Source organism: Hemiscyllium ocellatum, chromosome 1, assembly GCF_020745735.1.
Source record: "Hemiscyllium ocellatum isolate sHemOce1 chromosome 1, sHemOce1.pat.X.cur, whole genome shotgun sequence".
NCBI lineage: Eukaryota > Metazoa > Chordata > Chondrichthyes > Orectolobiformes > Hemiscylliidae > Hemiscyllium > Hemiscyllium ocellatum.
The window spans coordinates 163,705,390-163,719,793 of NC_083401.1; the positions used below are offsets into that span (position 1 = coordinate 163,705,390).

The 14,404-nt window shown below is 40.9% G+C and overlaps 1 protein-coding gene across 1 annotated transcript in view; it reads right to left on the reverse strand.

Moving 5' to 3' along the window:
* lrba (LPS-responsive vesicle trafficking, beach and anchor containing) overlaps nucleotides 1-14,404 on the reverse strand; it is an 866,835-nt gene that overhangs the window by 631,450 nt on the left and 220,981 nt on the right. The window contains exon 31 of the mRNA XM_060827381.1: nucleotides 8,842-8,972. Within this exon, the coding sequence (XP_060683364.1) occupies nucleotides 8,842-8,972 (131 nt within the window). The remainder of the gene's footprint in view (nucleotides 1-8,841; nucleotides 8,973-14,404) is intronic.

The following is a 14,404-nucleotide window of genomic DNA, read 5'->3' on the forward strand; positions in this document are numbered from 1 at the left end:
TTCTAACCTTGAGAATTGTTGAAAAAAGGAAATGCCATGAAAGCTTTTCACCTTGCAGTCATCAGGACAGATGCAGGAGTAGCAAATTTCAAAGAGAATAATACTCTGTGATGTGTCAGAAACCGGATGCTGTTTGGCTGTTAAGTGGACTTCCAGTAAGGTGTTTGATAAAGGTTCTCATTGTAGGCTCTTGCACAAAATACATAGGCGTGGTATTAGACCATAAGACATAGGAGTGGAAGGAAGGCCATATGGCCCATCGAGTCCACTCTGCCATTCAATTATGGGCATTTCAATTCCACTTACACACGCTCTCCCCGTAGCCCTTAATTCCTTGCGAGATCAAGAATTTACCAATCTCTGCCTTGAAGGCATTTAACGTCCCGGCCTCCAATGTGCTCCATGGCAATGAATTCCACAGGCCCACCACTCTCTGGCTGAAGGAATGTCTCCTCATCTGTGTTCTAAATTGACCCCTTCCAATTCTAAGGCTATGCCCACTGGTCCTAGTCTCCCCGCCTAATAGAAACAACTTCCTAGCCTCCACCCTTTCTAAGCCCGGCATTATCTTGCAAGTTTTTAATTAGATCTCCCCTCAACCTTCTAAACTCTCGTATATTAGGCCTACCATTCCAGGGATCATCCATGTGAATCTCAGCTGGACACACTCAAGTTCCAGTATGTCCTTCCTGAGGTGTGGGGCCCAAAATGGGAAACAGTTTTCTAAATGGGACCTAACTAGAGCTTGAAAAAGTCTCAGAAGCTCATCACTGCTTTTATATTCGAACCCTCAAGATAAATGACAACATTACAGTCGCATTCTTTATCACGGACCCAACCTGCAAGTTAACCTTTTAGAGAATCCTGGACTAGCATTCCCAGATCCCTTTGTATTTTGGCTTTATGCATTTGCTCATGTTGAATTTCATCAACCATTTCCTGGACAACTCTCCTAAACTATCATAAATCTTCCTGCAGCTGTCCCACCTCCTCAGTACTACCTGCCTGTCCACAGAACTTTGTATCACCAGCAAACTTTGTCAGAATGCCCCCAGTCACTTCATCCAGATCATTTAATTATAAAGTGTACAGCTGTGGCCCCAACACTCAACCCTGCTGGACACCACTTGTCACCGGCTGCCATTCCGAAAAAGAACCTTTTATCCCAACTCTCTGCCTTCTGTCAGAGGGCCAATCCTCAAACCATGCCAGTAGCTCACCTCAAAAACCATGGGCTCTCAACATAGTCAGCAGCCTCCTGTGAGGTGCCCAATCAGATGCCTTTTGGAAGTCTAGATAGACAACATCCACTGGGTTTCCCTGGTCTAACCTACTTGTTACCTCTTCAAAGAATTCTGACAGGTTTGTCAGGCACAACCTCCCCTTACTAAATCCATACCGACTTGATCTAATCCGACCCTGCACTTCCAAGAATTTAGAAATCTCATCCTTAACAATGGATTCTAGTATTTTACGAACGATCGAGGTTAGGCTAATCAGCTTATAATTTTCCATCTTTTGTCTTGATCCTTTCTTGAACAAGGGGTTACACAGTGATTTTCCAATTATTTGGGACTTTCCCTGACTCCAGTGACTTTTGAAAGATCACAACCAATGTCTCCACTATTTCCTCAGCCACCTCCCTCTCAGAATTCTAGGATGCAGCTCATTGGGGCTCAGAAATTTATCAATTTTTAGACCTTTTAGCTTTTCTACCACTTTCTCTTTTGTAATGGCTACTATACTCAACTCTGCCCCCGACACTCCTTAATTGTTGGGAATTACTCCTGTCTTCCAATGTGAAGACTGATGCAAAGTATCTACTAAGTTCTTCAGCTGTTTCCTTATCTCCCAGCACTAGCCTTCCTGCATCAATTTGGAACGGCTCAATGTCTACTTTTGCCTTTTTTTTTTGTTATGTATTGAAAGAAGCCTTTATTATTATTTCTAATATTACTGGCTAGCTTACCTTCATATTTGATCCTCTCCTTCCTAATTTCTCTTTGTTATCCTCTGTTTGTTTTTGTAGTCTTCCCAATCTTCTGATTTCCTAGTGCTCTTGGCCACTTTTCTGCGATATATTTCCTGACTTGCTTTGTCACTCATGGCTGTCTAATCCCCAAGGATAATCTTTCTTTTCTTTGGGATGAACCTCTGTACTGTCTCCTCAATTACACCCAGAAACTCCTCCCATTGTTGCTCTACTGTCTTCCCCACTAGGCTCTGCTTGCAGTCAATTTTCGTCAGTTCCTCTCTCATGCCCTTGTAATTAGCTTTATTTAACCGTAACACCATATTGAGGGTGATTAAGTGGTTTGGATAAGAAATGGGCTAGCTGAAAGATGACAGAGGGTGGTGATTGACAGGAAATGTTCATCCTGAAGTTCATTTACTAGCAGTGCACCGCAAAGATCTGTTTTGGGGCCACTGCTGTTTGTCATTTTTATAAACGACCTGGATGAGGGCATAGAAAAATGGGTTAGTAAATTTGTGGATGACACTAAGATCAGTGAAGTTGTAGGAAGTGTTGAAGAATGTTGCAGGTTACAGGGGGACATAGATAAGCTGCAGTGCTGGGCTGAGGTGTGGCAAATGGAGTTTAATGCGGAAACGTGTGAGGTGATTCACTTTGGAAGGAGCAACAGGAATGAAGAGTACTGGGCTAATGGTAAGATTCTTGGCAGTGTAGATGAGCAGAGAGATCTCCGCGTCCATGTGCATTGATCCCTGTAAGTTGCGACCCAGGTTGATAGGATTGTTAAGAAGGCATATGGTGTGTTAGCTTTTATTGGTAGAAGGATTGTGTTTCAGAGCCATGAGATCATGTTGCAGCTGTACAAAATTCTGGTGCGGTCACACTTGGAATATTGCATCCAGTTCTGGTCCTCACTTTGTAGCAAGGATGTGGAAGATTTAGAAAGGGTTCAGAGGATATTTACTAGGATGTTGCCGGGTATGGAAGGAAGGTCTTATGAGGAAAGGCTGATGGACTTGAGGCTGTTTTTGTTAGTGAGAGGTGACTTAATTGAGACTTACAAGATAATCAGAGGGTTAGATAGGACATTTTTCCTTGGATGGTGATGGTTAGCATGAGGGGACATAGCTTTAAATTGAAGGGCGAAAGATATAGGACAGATGTCAGAGATAGTTTGTTTACTCAGAAAGTAGTAGAGGCATGGATCACACTGCCTGAAACAGCAGGAGACTCGCCAACTTTAAGGGCATTTAAATGGTCATTGGATCAACATATGGATGATAATGGAATAGTGTAGGATAGATGGGCTTCAGATTGGTTCCACAGGTCGGCGCAACAGAGGGCCGAAGGGCCTGTGCTGCGCTGTAATGCTCTATGTTCTAACTCCAAGTCATACATATAAATATTGAATAACTGCGATCCCAACACTGATCCCTAAGGCACACCACTAGGTACTGATTGCCAGCCAGAAAACACTCACTTATCCCCACTCTTTGCTTCCTGTTAGTCAACCAATCCTCTATCCATGCTAATGATTTACCCCAAATGCCTTACAACTTTATCTTATGCAACAGCCTTTTGTGCGGCACCGTGACAAAGGCCTTTTGGAAATCTAGATACACCACATCCACTGGGTTCCCATTGTTCACCTTGCTTGTAATGTCTTCATAGAATTCCAAAAGATCTGCCCTTCATGAATCCATGATGCATCTGCCCAATGGTACAATTTCAATCTAGATGCCTCGCTATTTCTTCCTTGATAAAAGATTCAAGCATCCTCCCCACACCAGAGATTAAGCTAACTGGTCTGTAATTGTCTAAAGGAGACATTATTGAACCAGATGGGTTTTTCTGACAATCCGCAATGGATTCACGATCATTCAACTCTTCATTCCAGATTTTTACTGAATTCAAATTTCACCATCTGCAATGGCAGGATTTGAACTCTGATGTCTGGAGTATAATTTTACTAAAGCTTTTATGGTGTTACACATTTATATGTTGCCCAGAGTTCAAAGCACTCCTAGCTCACTCTCTCAAATTAGAACTCAGTTGTAATGATATCTATAGCCAACCAGATTGACAGACCTAAACTCAGCATGGGTAAGGAAGGTATTACTTGACAGCAGTGACTCCTTACATCCCTTTTCTCAAGGATGAAAATATGCAGATCAGGCAGTAATTTACATGGCAATAGTGTATTTTTTTAAATATATTTGTTCATGGGATGAAGGCATCAATGCCGAGGTCAGCATTTATCTGCTCATCCCTAGTTGCCTAGAGTCAAAGAGTCAACTACACTACTAAAGCGTCACATGTAAGCCAGATCAGGTAAGGAGGTAAAATTTCCCTCCTTAAAAGGACATTAGAGAACTAATATTGACAATCAATGGTAATTACTTTTATTGATTCATACTTATGGGATGTGGGCATCAGTGATTGGCCAGTATTTATTGCCAGTCCCAGTTGACCTTGAGAAGATGGTGGTGAGCTGCCTTCTTGAACCACTGCAGTCTGTGCGCTGTAGCCAGATTCACAATGCTCAAATAAGGGAATTCTGAGATTTTTACTCAGCAATAACGAAGGAACAGCAACACATTTCCAAGTCAGGGTGAATCGTTTGTAGGAAAACTTGCAGGTGGTGGTTTTCTATTATACCCACTGCTCTTATCCTTTGAGGTGGAAGTCACTGCGCTTGGAAGCTGCTATCTAGGTAACTTCGGTGACCATGGTCACCATTAATCTAGTTTTTCATTCCATAATTTATTGAAGTCAAATTTCACCAATGCCATGATAGGATTTGAACCCATGGCTGCAGAATATTAGTCTCGGGATCTGAGTTACTTGCCCAGCGAAGTTAACACTAAATCAGTACCTCCCTGAATTTATTGCGATTTTTGTGGATAGGACATAACTGGGCAATTTTCCAATGCCAGGTAGGCATCTGTCTTAGAAAGGTTTGGCCAGAATTTAACTAGCACTAGTGGGTAGGCCTTCAGCACAATTTCCACAAAGTTGTTATGATTCGTGGTCATTGTTATAATCAGTAACGAACCATTTCTCCATGCCTCAATGTTAATCAAATCACCTGAAGATTGGGATCAGAGCTGATGACCTCACAAGATCAAGAATAATTATTAATACTTGGTTGAAGTTGCTTGAACTATTTCATTGTTTGCACTCAAATATATACTCTCAAAATTACGTCCTCTCAAATTGCTCAATTTACCATTGTAATAAAATGTGGCACTACTGCACAGCTTTAAACTGTTCTTGGGTTGTGAAATGTTCAGATGTCTTTAGCATTCAAATTTTTATTGACTTGTTTCACCAGATTGAAACCTTATTTTTAAGTAAGCCTGACATATACATTATTGAATTAAGATGGATGGTCTGGCTTAATGATGATGAATATACAATGCCATAATGATACACATGTGAGGCAATTTGTAAAGATAGGGACACATTTTTGCTAGCTGCTAATTTGAGTCAATTTGAGCTTAGAATATTAAGTTTATTGAACTGTGTAATCTATCCCATAACAAAGTAGTCTTGTCACTAATGGAACAATGCAAGGAGGGTACTTGTTCTCCACTTGGACAGTATGACAGCCCCTCACATCAATGCTTTCATGAATGGATGCCCCTAGAATATGAAAATTGGCAGGAATGAGGTTGAGAAGGTTGGTCCCTCAAGTTGGTTACATCACCATGTTCTACTTTCTCAGTCTGGCAACATCCTTTTGAACTCAGTTCCTGAGGTGTTATGAACTAGCCAGTAACAACCCCCGTCCTTAGGATGTGCCCTTGCCCCCCTGAAAGCTTTGAATCACCTTGGAGGAAGCAAAGAGAATATACAAGGTAGTTATTAGCAGGAAGTTTTATCTGAAACCATTAGGTCTTGAAAAATCCACAGGAGAGTCCCTACCAATATCATAAACAATAGTGGTGGATTAGTAAAGGATGTTAGTCAATAGGTAGATTTGAGATTATTTGCCATACTGTTTCTTTCACAACTTTAATTTTAAAGAATCAGATTGCCGATGCTTGCTTTTTTGGTGCATCCTTATTTGATGCCTAAGTCACAGCCTAACCTTTTCAAAAAAAACTTGCTTTCACATTTATTCTTTGCGGTAACAGAGCAGCTTTGTGGGCAATCTCAAAGTGATTAATTTTTTTAAATTTCCTAGGCTATAATACTGATCATAGCAGGCCAAATTGGAGCATATGACAAGTATTTTTTCCTAAAAGCTTTAGTAAACCTGTGAATTATTAGTAAAAAAAACACGACTTGATAACAATCATTTTTGCCGACATCAGCTTTTTAATTCCCAAGTATCTTTTCAGTAAACTGAATTTGAGTTCTGAAACTGCCTTGGAGGGATGTGAACTCATGTTGTCCAATCACAAGTCCAGACCTTTCAGCTATTGTTTCAATTGTACAATTATGGTATTGACAAAGAGTTGCAGAGTGTCCTCATGCGCTTTCCCCATTTTCTCTCTCACACTCTGATGTTGACCAGGGCCAAGGTATCCTGCAGCACACCTTGGTTCATAACTGGAAAGACAGTGCAAGGAACTGTGAATGGGCTACAAAGACATGGTTGATGCTCTCTCATTCAGATTAAGTTTGACAGTTTTCTTGTACTGTTCCACCAGCTGTAGGCTGCAGCCTATTGCAGGCAGCCTGCTGTTTCAGCCACTGCCTTGGGAAAGGGAAGTGCGTGGGGGTTACCAAGCTTGGAAGTCACCAAGAAGTGACCATAAAGTGAGGCAGCTTGCTCTGCAATATCTAGGTTGGTCCAGGAGAGCAGTTTGGTGAACATGTCTGGATCTAATAACAACATTAAAACAAAACCACTCAAAAAAGTGTCAACGTTAAACACTGATTATATATTATTATTGTTGTTATAGGGATATTATTATCCCCATACCACTCCACAGTCTTATGGATACCAAATCCCATCATTATACTGAGGAAACCCTCAATTGTGCAGTGTTTCTACCACTGTGCCAAATAGGATAGATTAAGAATAGATCAAAATAGATCTAGCAGTTCAAAATTGGCTGTACATGAGACACTATAAGCCAATAGTATTGTATACCAATACCATCTGAAACGCTGTTGCCTGGTATATTGCTCATACTTCCATGATCACAAGCCCAAAAGACTGGAAAACAAATCCATGTACTACCTGTTTTCCAGCTACATTACTGCACCTGACCAAATATGGTCTTCCACCTTAAACAGCTATTCATGGAATAAAGTTCCTAACCCAAACATTCTAATGGTGCACAAGTCACCTTTGGTAAGGAGACCACAATTTTAAAGGTGTCAGTAGATCCAATTCCACAAAAACAAATCTGAGTTGATCAGTTTCAAAACAGAACTTTAAATGTCAATCAAAAGTCTCAAAGAAGGCATTCAAAGTTGCTTTGAAATCTAACAAGAATGATATTAAGCAATTTTTTAGCCAATACATGAGTTTGATACATCGAGCGATTCTGATCTAGTTTTTGAAAGTAACCAACACTTGGGAGGAAAACAAAGAAAGAAATTGTCATGTATTTCTCAAGTTCAAACATTCTGAATAAAATGCTTTACAAATAGTGACTAAAAAAACCTTACTTTTTAATATGTTAAGAAATATCCAATACAGTCCAAAAGTAAAACTCCAAGTTCCACTTTAAACCATAATGTGCATACAATGAGTTAAAGATGTCCAAACTAACTGCAGCAAATCAAGTAAGTCTGGCCAGATGGAGTAGCCCAATCAAACATGTGCAACCAAATTGATTTATCTATGTTAATCCCTCACTGATAAACTGGCTCCTTTTGAAAGGCAATTTAACAGACATTGGTGAATACTTGAAAGAAAATCCAAATAGATCATCCATCTGATATCCTCCTTGAGAACATCCTTTGTTTACATAAATTCATCAGTGACTAATTTAGTAGTGGCTTCAAGGGTAAATGATAAAAACATGGAAAATGTTTTGCTGAGCTTTAACAAAACTGCATTTGCTTACAGCAGCTCTGCTTAATTTCCAAACTATTTTTTTTAATAAAATGGTGCCTGCCAATAATATCAAATATATATAATTGACGTAAATGCAGCTATTTATGCTGGGGCTGTAAACTGGTTTAAAGAAAGTATACACTGTACGAGAAAAATAATATCAGCAATACAATCATAATGCGTGCAGTGAGTACTCCATTGTTTGTAACTTTGAAAATATTTCATTTAAGACAATCAGTTTCACAACAATTCAAAAGAAAATGTCAGCTGTATAAGTAATCAAATTCATTTAAGTAATTGCAGTTTATAGGCAACTACCAGAATCATGTTATGAGACATCAATTATCAACCATAATTTTGCAAAACTAAGAGCACTCTAAACAGCACCAAAAAAGCTGTAAGGACATATACCCTCATATTATGAGAGGATCAACATTGGCCAACTGGGAGAGTAAGATGAAACATAGCATCATAATAGCATATCAGCAGCTCAAATTTTAAATGATTATACTGAGCTATTGCAAGATAGTTTCAGAAATTGACTTTGCACAAAATCCAAATGCATTTAATTCTTTTCAAAAAATCACTGCAGCCTACAAAAAACAGGAAATTTCTAATTTGCCTTCTAATGAGCCATCTTGTTGAAAAAACCTATGATATTCTGACAAAACCTTTCAACCTAATAAAGTAAATATAAATGGCTTAGGTTAATATTGGCTAAGTGCTTAATGACAAAGGTGGCTGTTGGAAACAGTTTATAAACTTCAAAATATTTCATGTTGCATTTTAGTGGGAGTCACTAAAGTACTTCTGGCACACCACACAAGAAAAAATAGCAGAGATTTACCTGTAGGTTCAATGGCAGCATCCTCAGCAGAGTCAGTAGTAGAGACCACACTAACAGCATCTGTGGTAGCAGGTGTAACAATTTCACTCCCAGCAGCAAACAAAGGTTTTTTCGGAGCTATCACAACACTTCTGCAAAACGAATGAATATGAACAAAAAGGTAACACAGTTAATGATAATATATTATGTATTGGCCATGTCAGTGACATGGAACATCCAAAGACATTTCACAGAAATACAATACAAACACTGCCAACAATTTGTTCAAGATAATGACCAATCTATGTTATCAAAGTAGAGATCTGAATTACTAATACAAAAAATTCCTCAAGTAGTCTTGCAACTGCAACAGTGTGTATAGTTTCTACATTTCTGATGTCTGCTGATTTTTTTTTAATACCTGCTACAAAGAAACAGGAGACATCATTCTAAAAGAACACAAATAAACTGGCCAAAGTTTCTTCTTTGCACAAAGTTTATTGAAAATGTACATCCCTAAAAAGCAAAAACAGAAAATGCTGGAAAAGCTCAGTAGGTCTGGCAGCATCTGTGGAGAAAAATCAGAGTTCAAGTTTCAGGTCCAGTGACACTTTCTTCCTCAGAACTGATGGTAACTAAGAAACAGCTGGTTTTATTGCAGAAGGGGTAAGGAATAAATGATAGGTGGAAATAGAGCCCAAAGAGAGACAAGAAGGTCTGAGTTATAAGGAGAGGCTGGATAGGCTAGAACGTTTTTCACTGGAGCATAGGAGATTGAGAGCTGATCTTACAGAGGTTTATAAAATAATAAGGGATATAAATAGGGTGATTGGCATGTCTTTCCTTCAGGTGGAAGATTTCAAGACAAGGGAGTATATTTTAAGGTGAGAGAAGGAAAATTTTAAAAAGCCATGAAAGGCAATTTTCTTAAATATAGAGCAGCTCATGTGTGGAATGAACTTCCAGAGGAAGTGGTGGATGCAGGTACAGTTTCAATGTTTAAAAGACAATTATATATTTTAAGGTTTTTGTGAAGATATGCAGCTCGGGTTGCGGTTGGAGTTGGCCGGTTCACCAAACTGTTTGATTCATTTGCAACCATTTCCTCTCCCTATTGGCAAACATCTTCAGTGCTCTGTAGCCTCCAGATGAAGCTTCATCTGGAGGTTATACAGCACTGAGGATGTCACTCAGCAGGAAGACAAAACGTTCGCAAAAAAAAAATCAACCGGCTCAGCAAACCAGCCAACAGCTCTGGACAATTATATAAATACATGAATAAGAAATGTTTGGAGGGATGTGGGCCAAGCGCAAGCAGGTGGGAATAGTTAAATGTTAGATTATAGTCAGCATGAACTGGTTGGACCGAAGGGTCTGGTTCCACGCTGGATGAATCTGTGACTCTATAACAGTGGGACAAAGGAGTGGATAACAATCAACAGAGGAGAATAAATAATACTTATGGGGACAATTAGTGGCTACCATGAGTTGTGTTTAAAAGCAGACCATGAGATAACAAGGCCTGGTATGTGGGGTTGGGGTAAGGAAATGGGAGGTGTCCCATGGTGGGGTCATAGTTCAGGGGAGATATGAGGAGGTATCTGGCAGCAGGGTCTGACCCTTCACCCGCAGTTCAGCCCTCACCCCATCTCTTCCCTGCCACAACTCTGTCAGGGTCTCCTTGTCTTTACCTACCATCCCACCAGCATTCATATCCAGAGGATCATTAACCGACACCAAACATATATCCCCTACCCTCTCCTGTAAGCATTTTGCAAGGACCATTCCATCTGGGACACCTGGTCCACTCCTCCTTCACTCCCAACACATCCACACAGTCTCATGGCACCTTCCCTTGCAACTGCTAAAGGTGTAATACCTACCCATTTACCCCCTCCCTCCTCAGAATCCAAGGGCCCAAACATACTTTCCAGGTGAAGCAGCACTTAACCTGCACTTCACTCCACCTAGTCTACTGCATTCACTCCTCGCAGAAAGATAGGGGGCTTGATGAAGTGGTGCAGTGAAAGCAACCTCTCTCTCAACATCAGCAAAACTAAAGAACGGATCACTGACTCCACAATGGAAGGAGGAGAACACACCCCTATCTACATCAATGGAATGGAGGTTGAGAGGGTGGACAGCGTCACGTTCCTAGGCGTGACAATAAATGACAACCTGTCCTGGACTTCCCATGTAGATTTGACAGTCAAGGAAGCATGCCTCTTCTTCCTCAGGCAGCTCAGGAAATTTTTCATGTCCATAAGGACCCTCACCAGCTTCTACTGAGGCACCACTGAAAGTATACTGTCCGGGTAAATGATGGCCTGGTATGGCAACTGCTCTGCCCAGGACCGTAAGAAACTAAAGAAGGTTTTGTGTACAGCCCATACCATCACAGAAGCCATCCTCCATCTACATGCTTGTCGCTGTGGAAAGGTTATCCACCTTTCAAGGACCCATCGCACCTCACTAATGCTCTGCGACAACCTCTGCATCAGGCAGAAGATACACACGCACCAGTAGGTTCAGGAACAGCTTCTTCCGACCATTATTATACTGATGAATGGACTCTCTAAATTCAAATAATGCTAAGCTTGCTAATGTTGATCGTGCCTGGCACGCACCCTGAGCGACGTAACCTGTATGCCTCTAAGTTTTTTTAATCACCCTACGATCTGCATGTCCTTGGTTATTGTGATCTGCCTGTATACGCTAATAAAAAAAGCTATTCACTGCACTTACGTACCTGTGACAATAAATAAGTCAAATCAATGTGGTCTACTGTATATTGAGGAAACGAAGCATAAACTGGGTGACCCCTTCACAGAACACCTAACTTTTGTGCACAAAATAACCCTGAGCTTCCAACTACCTGCCACTTCACACACCATTTTGTTCCCTGGTCAACTTCACCATCTCAGACTTGCTGCAATGTTCCAACAAAGCTCTGCGCAAGTTGGAAGAACAGCACATCATTTTCCACTTGGGAACACTACAGCCTTATGAACTCAATATTAAGTTCAACAACTTTAGAATTTGAGGCACCTTTTCCTGTGTCCTTACCCCAAACTCCAGGCCTGGTTATGCTACCACACAACCCATCATTACCCATTAATTGTGTCCATTAATAGCCAATCATTCACCTAGAAAGATCGTTATGCATTCCTTTATCTGTTCAACTGTTCTTCTCTCTCTTTGGTCTCTTTCTCCACCTGTCATTTATTCCTTATTCCTTTCCCCCACACTAACTTACGCATAAAACTGATTTTGTCCAATCTACCATCAGTTCTGAGGAAATGTCACTGGACCCAAAACATTAAATCTGATTTCTCTCCAAAGGTGCTGGCAGACCTACTAAGATTCTCCAGCAATTTAGAGTCATAGACTCACAGATGTACAGCACAGTAACAACTGCTTCAGTCCAACCCGTCCATGGCAACCAACTATCCCAATCTAGTCCTACCTGCCAACACCCGGCCCATAGCTCTCCAAACCCTTCCTTTTCATATACCCATCCAGCTGCCTTTTAAATGTTACAATTGTACCAGCCTCCATCACATCCTGAGGTAACACATTCCATACACGCACCATCCTCTGCGTGAAAAAGTTGCCCCTTAAGTCTCTTTTGTATCTTTCCTCTTGCACCCTAAACCTATGCCCTCCAGTTCTGGACTCCCCCATCCCAGGGAAAAGACTTTGTCTATTTTTCCAATCCATGTCCCTCATAATTTTGTAAACCTCTAGAAGGCTACCCCTCAGCCTCCGACACTCCAGGGAAAACAGCTCCAGACTATTCAAACTCTCCTATAGATCAAATCCTCCAACTCTGGCAACATCCTTGTAAATCTTTTCTGAAGCCTCTCAAGTTTCACAACATCCTTCCGATAGGAAGGAGACCAGAACTGCATGCAATATTCCAACAGTGGCCTAACCAACGTCCTGTACAGCCGCAACATGACCTCCCAACTCCTGTACTCAATACTCTGGCCAATAAAGGAAAGCATACCAAACGCCTTCTTCACTACCCTATCTACCTGCGACTCTACTTTCAAGGAGCTATGAACGTGTACTCCACACCCTAGAGCCTTACCATTAAGTGTAAGTCCTGCTAAAATTCACTTCCCCAAAATGCAGCACCTCACATTTAGCTAAATTAAACTCCATCTGCCACTCCTCAGGCCATTGGCCCATCTGATCAAGATCCCATTGTAATCTGAAGTAATGTTTTTCGTTGTCCACTACACCTGCAATTTTGGTGTCATCTCAAACCTACTAATTATACCTCATGCTCACATCCAAATAATTTATATAAACGATGAAAAAGTAGTGGACCCAGCACCGATCCTTGTGACACTCCACTGATCACAGGCCTCCAGACTGAAAAAGCAACCCTCCATCACCATCCTCCGTCTTCTACCTTTGAGCCAGTTCTGTATCCAAATGGCTAGTTTTCCCTGCATTTCTTGAGATCTAACCTTACTAACCAGTCACCCATGGGGAAACTTGTCAAACACTTTACTGAAGTCCATATAAATTACATCTACCGCTCTGCCCTCATCAATCCCCTTTGTTACTTCTTCATAAAACTCAATTAAGTTGGTGAGACATGATTTCCCATGCACAAAGCCATGTTGACTATCCTTAATCAGTCCTTGACTTTCCAAATACATGTACATCCTGTGCCTCATGATTCCCTCCAACAACTTGCCCACCACTAACGTTAGGCTCACTGGTCTATAGTTCCCTGGTTTGTTCTTACCACCTATCTTAAACAGTGGCACCATGTTAGCCAAACCCCAGTCTTCTGGCACCTCACCTGTGACTATCAATTTGACAAATATCTCAGCAAGGGGTCCAGGAATCACTTCCCGGTCTTCCCACAGAGTTCTAGGGTACACCTGATCAGGTACTGGGGATTTATCCACTTTCATGCATTTCAAGACATCCAGCACTTCCTCCTCTGTAACATGGACATTTTGCAAGATGTCACCATCTATTTCCTGCCATTCTGCATCTTCCACAGCCTTCTTCACAGTAAACACTGATGCAAAGGATCACCGCCATCTCCTGTGGCTCCACACAAAGGCCGCCTTGCTGATCTTTGAGGGGCGCTATTCTCTCCCCAGTTATCCATTAGTCCTTAATTTGTAAAAAAAAACTCTTTGGATTCTCCTTAATTCTATTTGCCAAAGCTATCTCATGTTCCCTTTGTGCCCTCCTGATTTCCCTCTTAAGTATACTTCTACTGCCTTTATACTCTTCTAAAGATTCACTCAATCTATCCGGTCTATACCTGACAGATGCTTCCTTCTTTATCTTAACCAAACCCTCAATCTCTTTAATCATCCAGCATTCTCTATACCTACCAGCCTTTTCTTTCACCCTAACAAGAATATACTGTCTCTGGACTCTCGTTATCTCATTTCTAAAGGCTTCCCATTTTCCAGCCGCCCCTTTACCTGCGAATATCTGCCCCCAATCAGCTTTTGAAAGTTCTTTCCTAACACCATTGAAATTAACCTTCCTCTAATTTAGAACTTCAACTTTTAGATTTGGTCTATCCTTTTCCATCACTATTTTA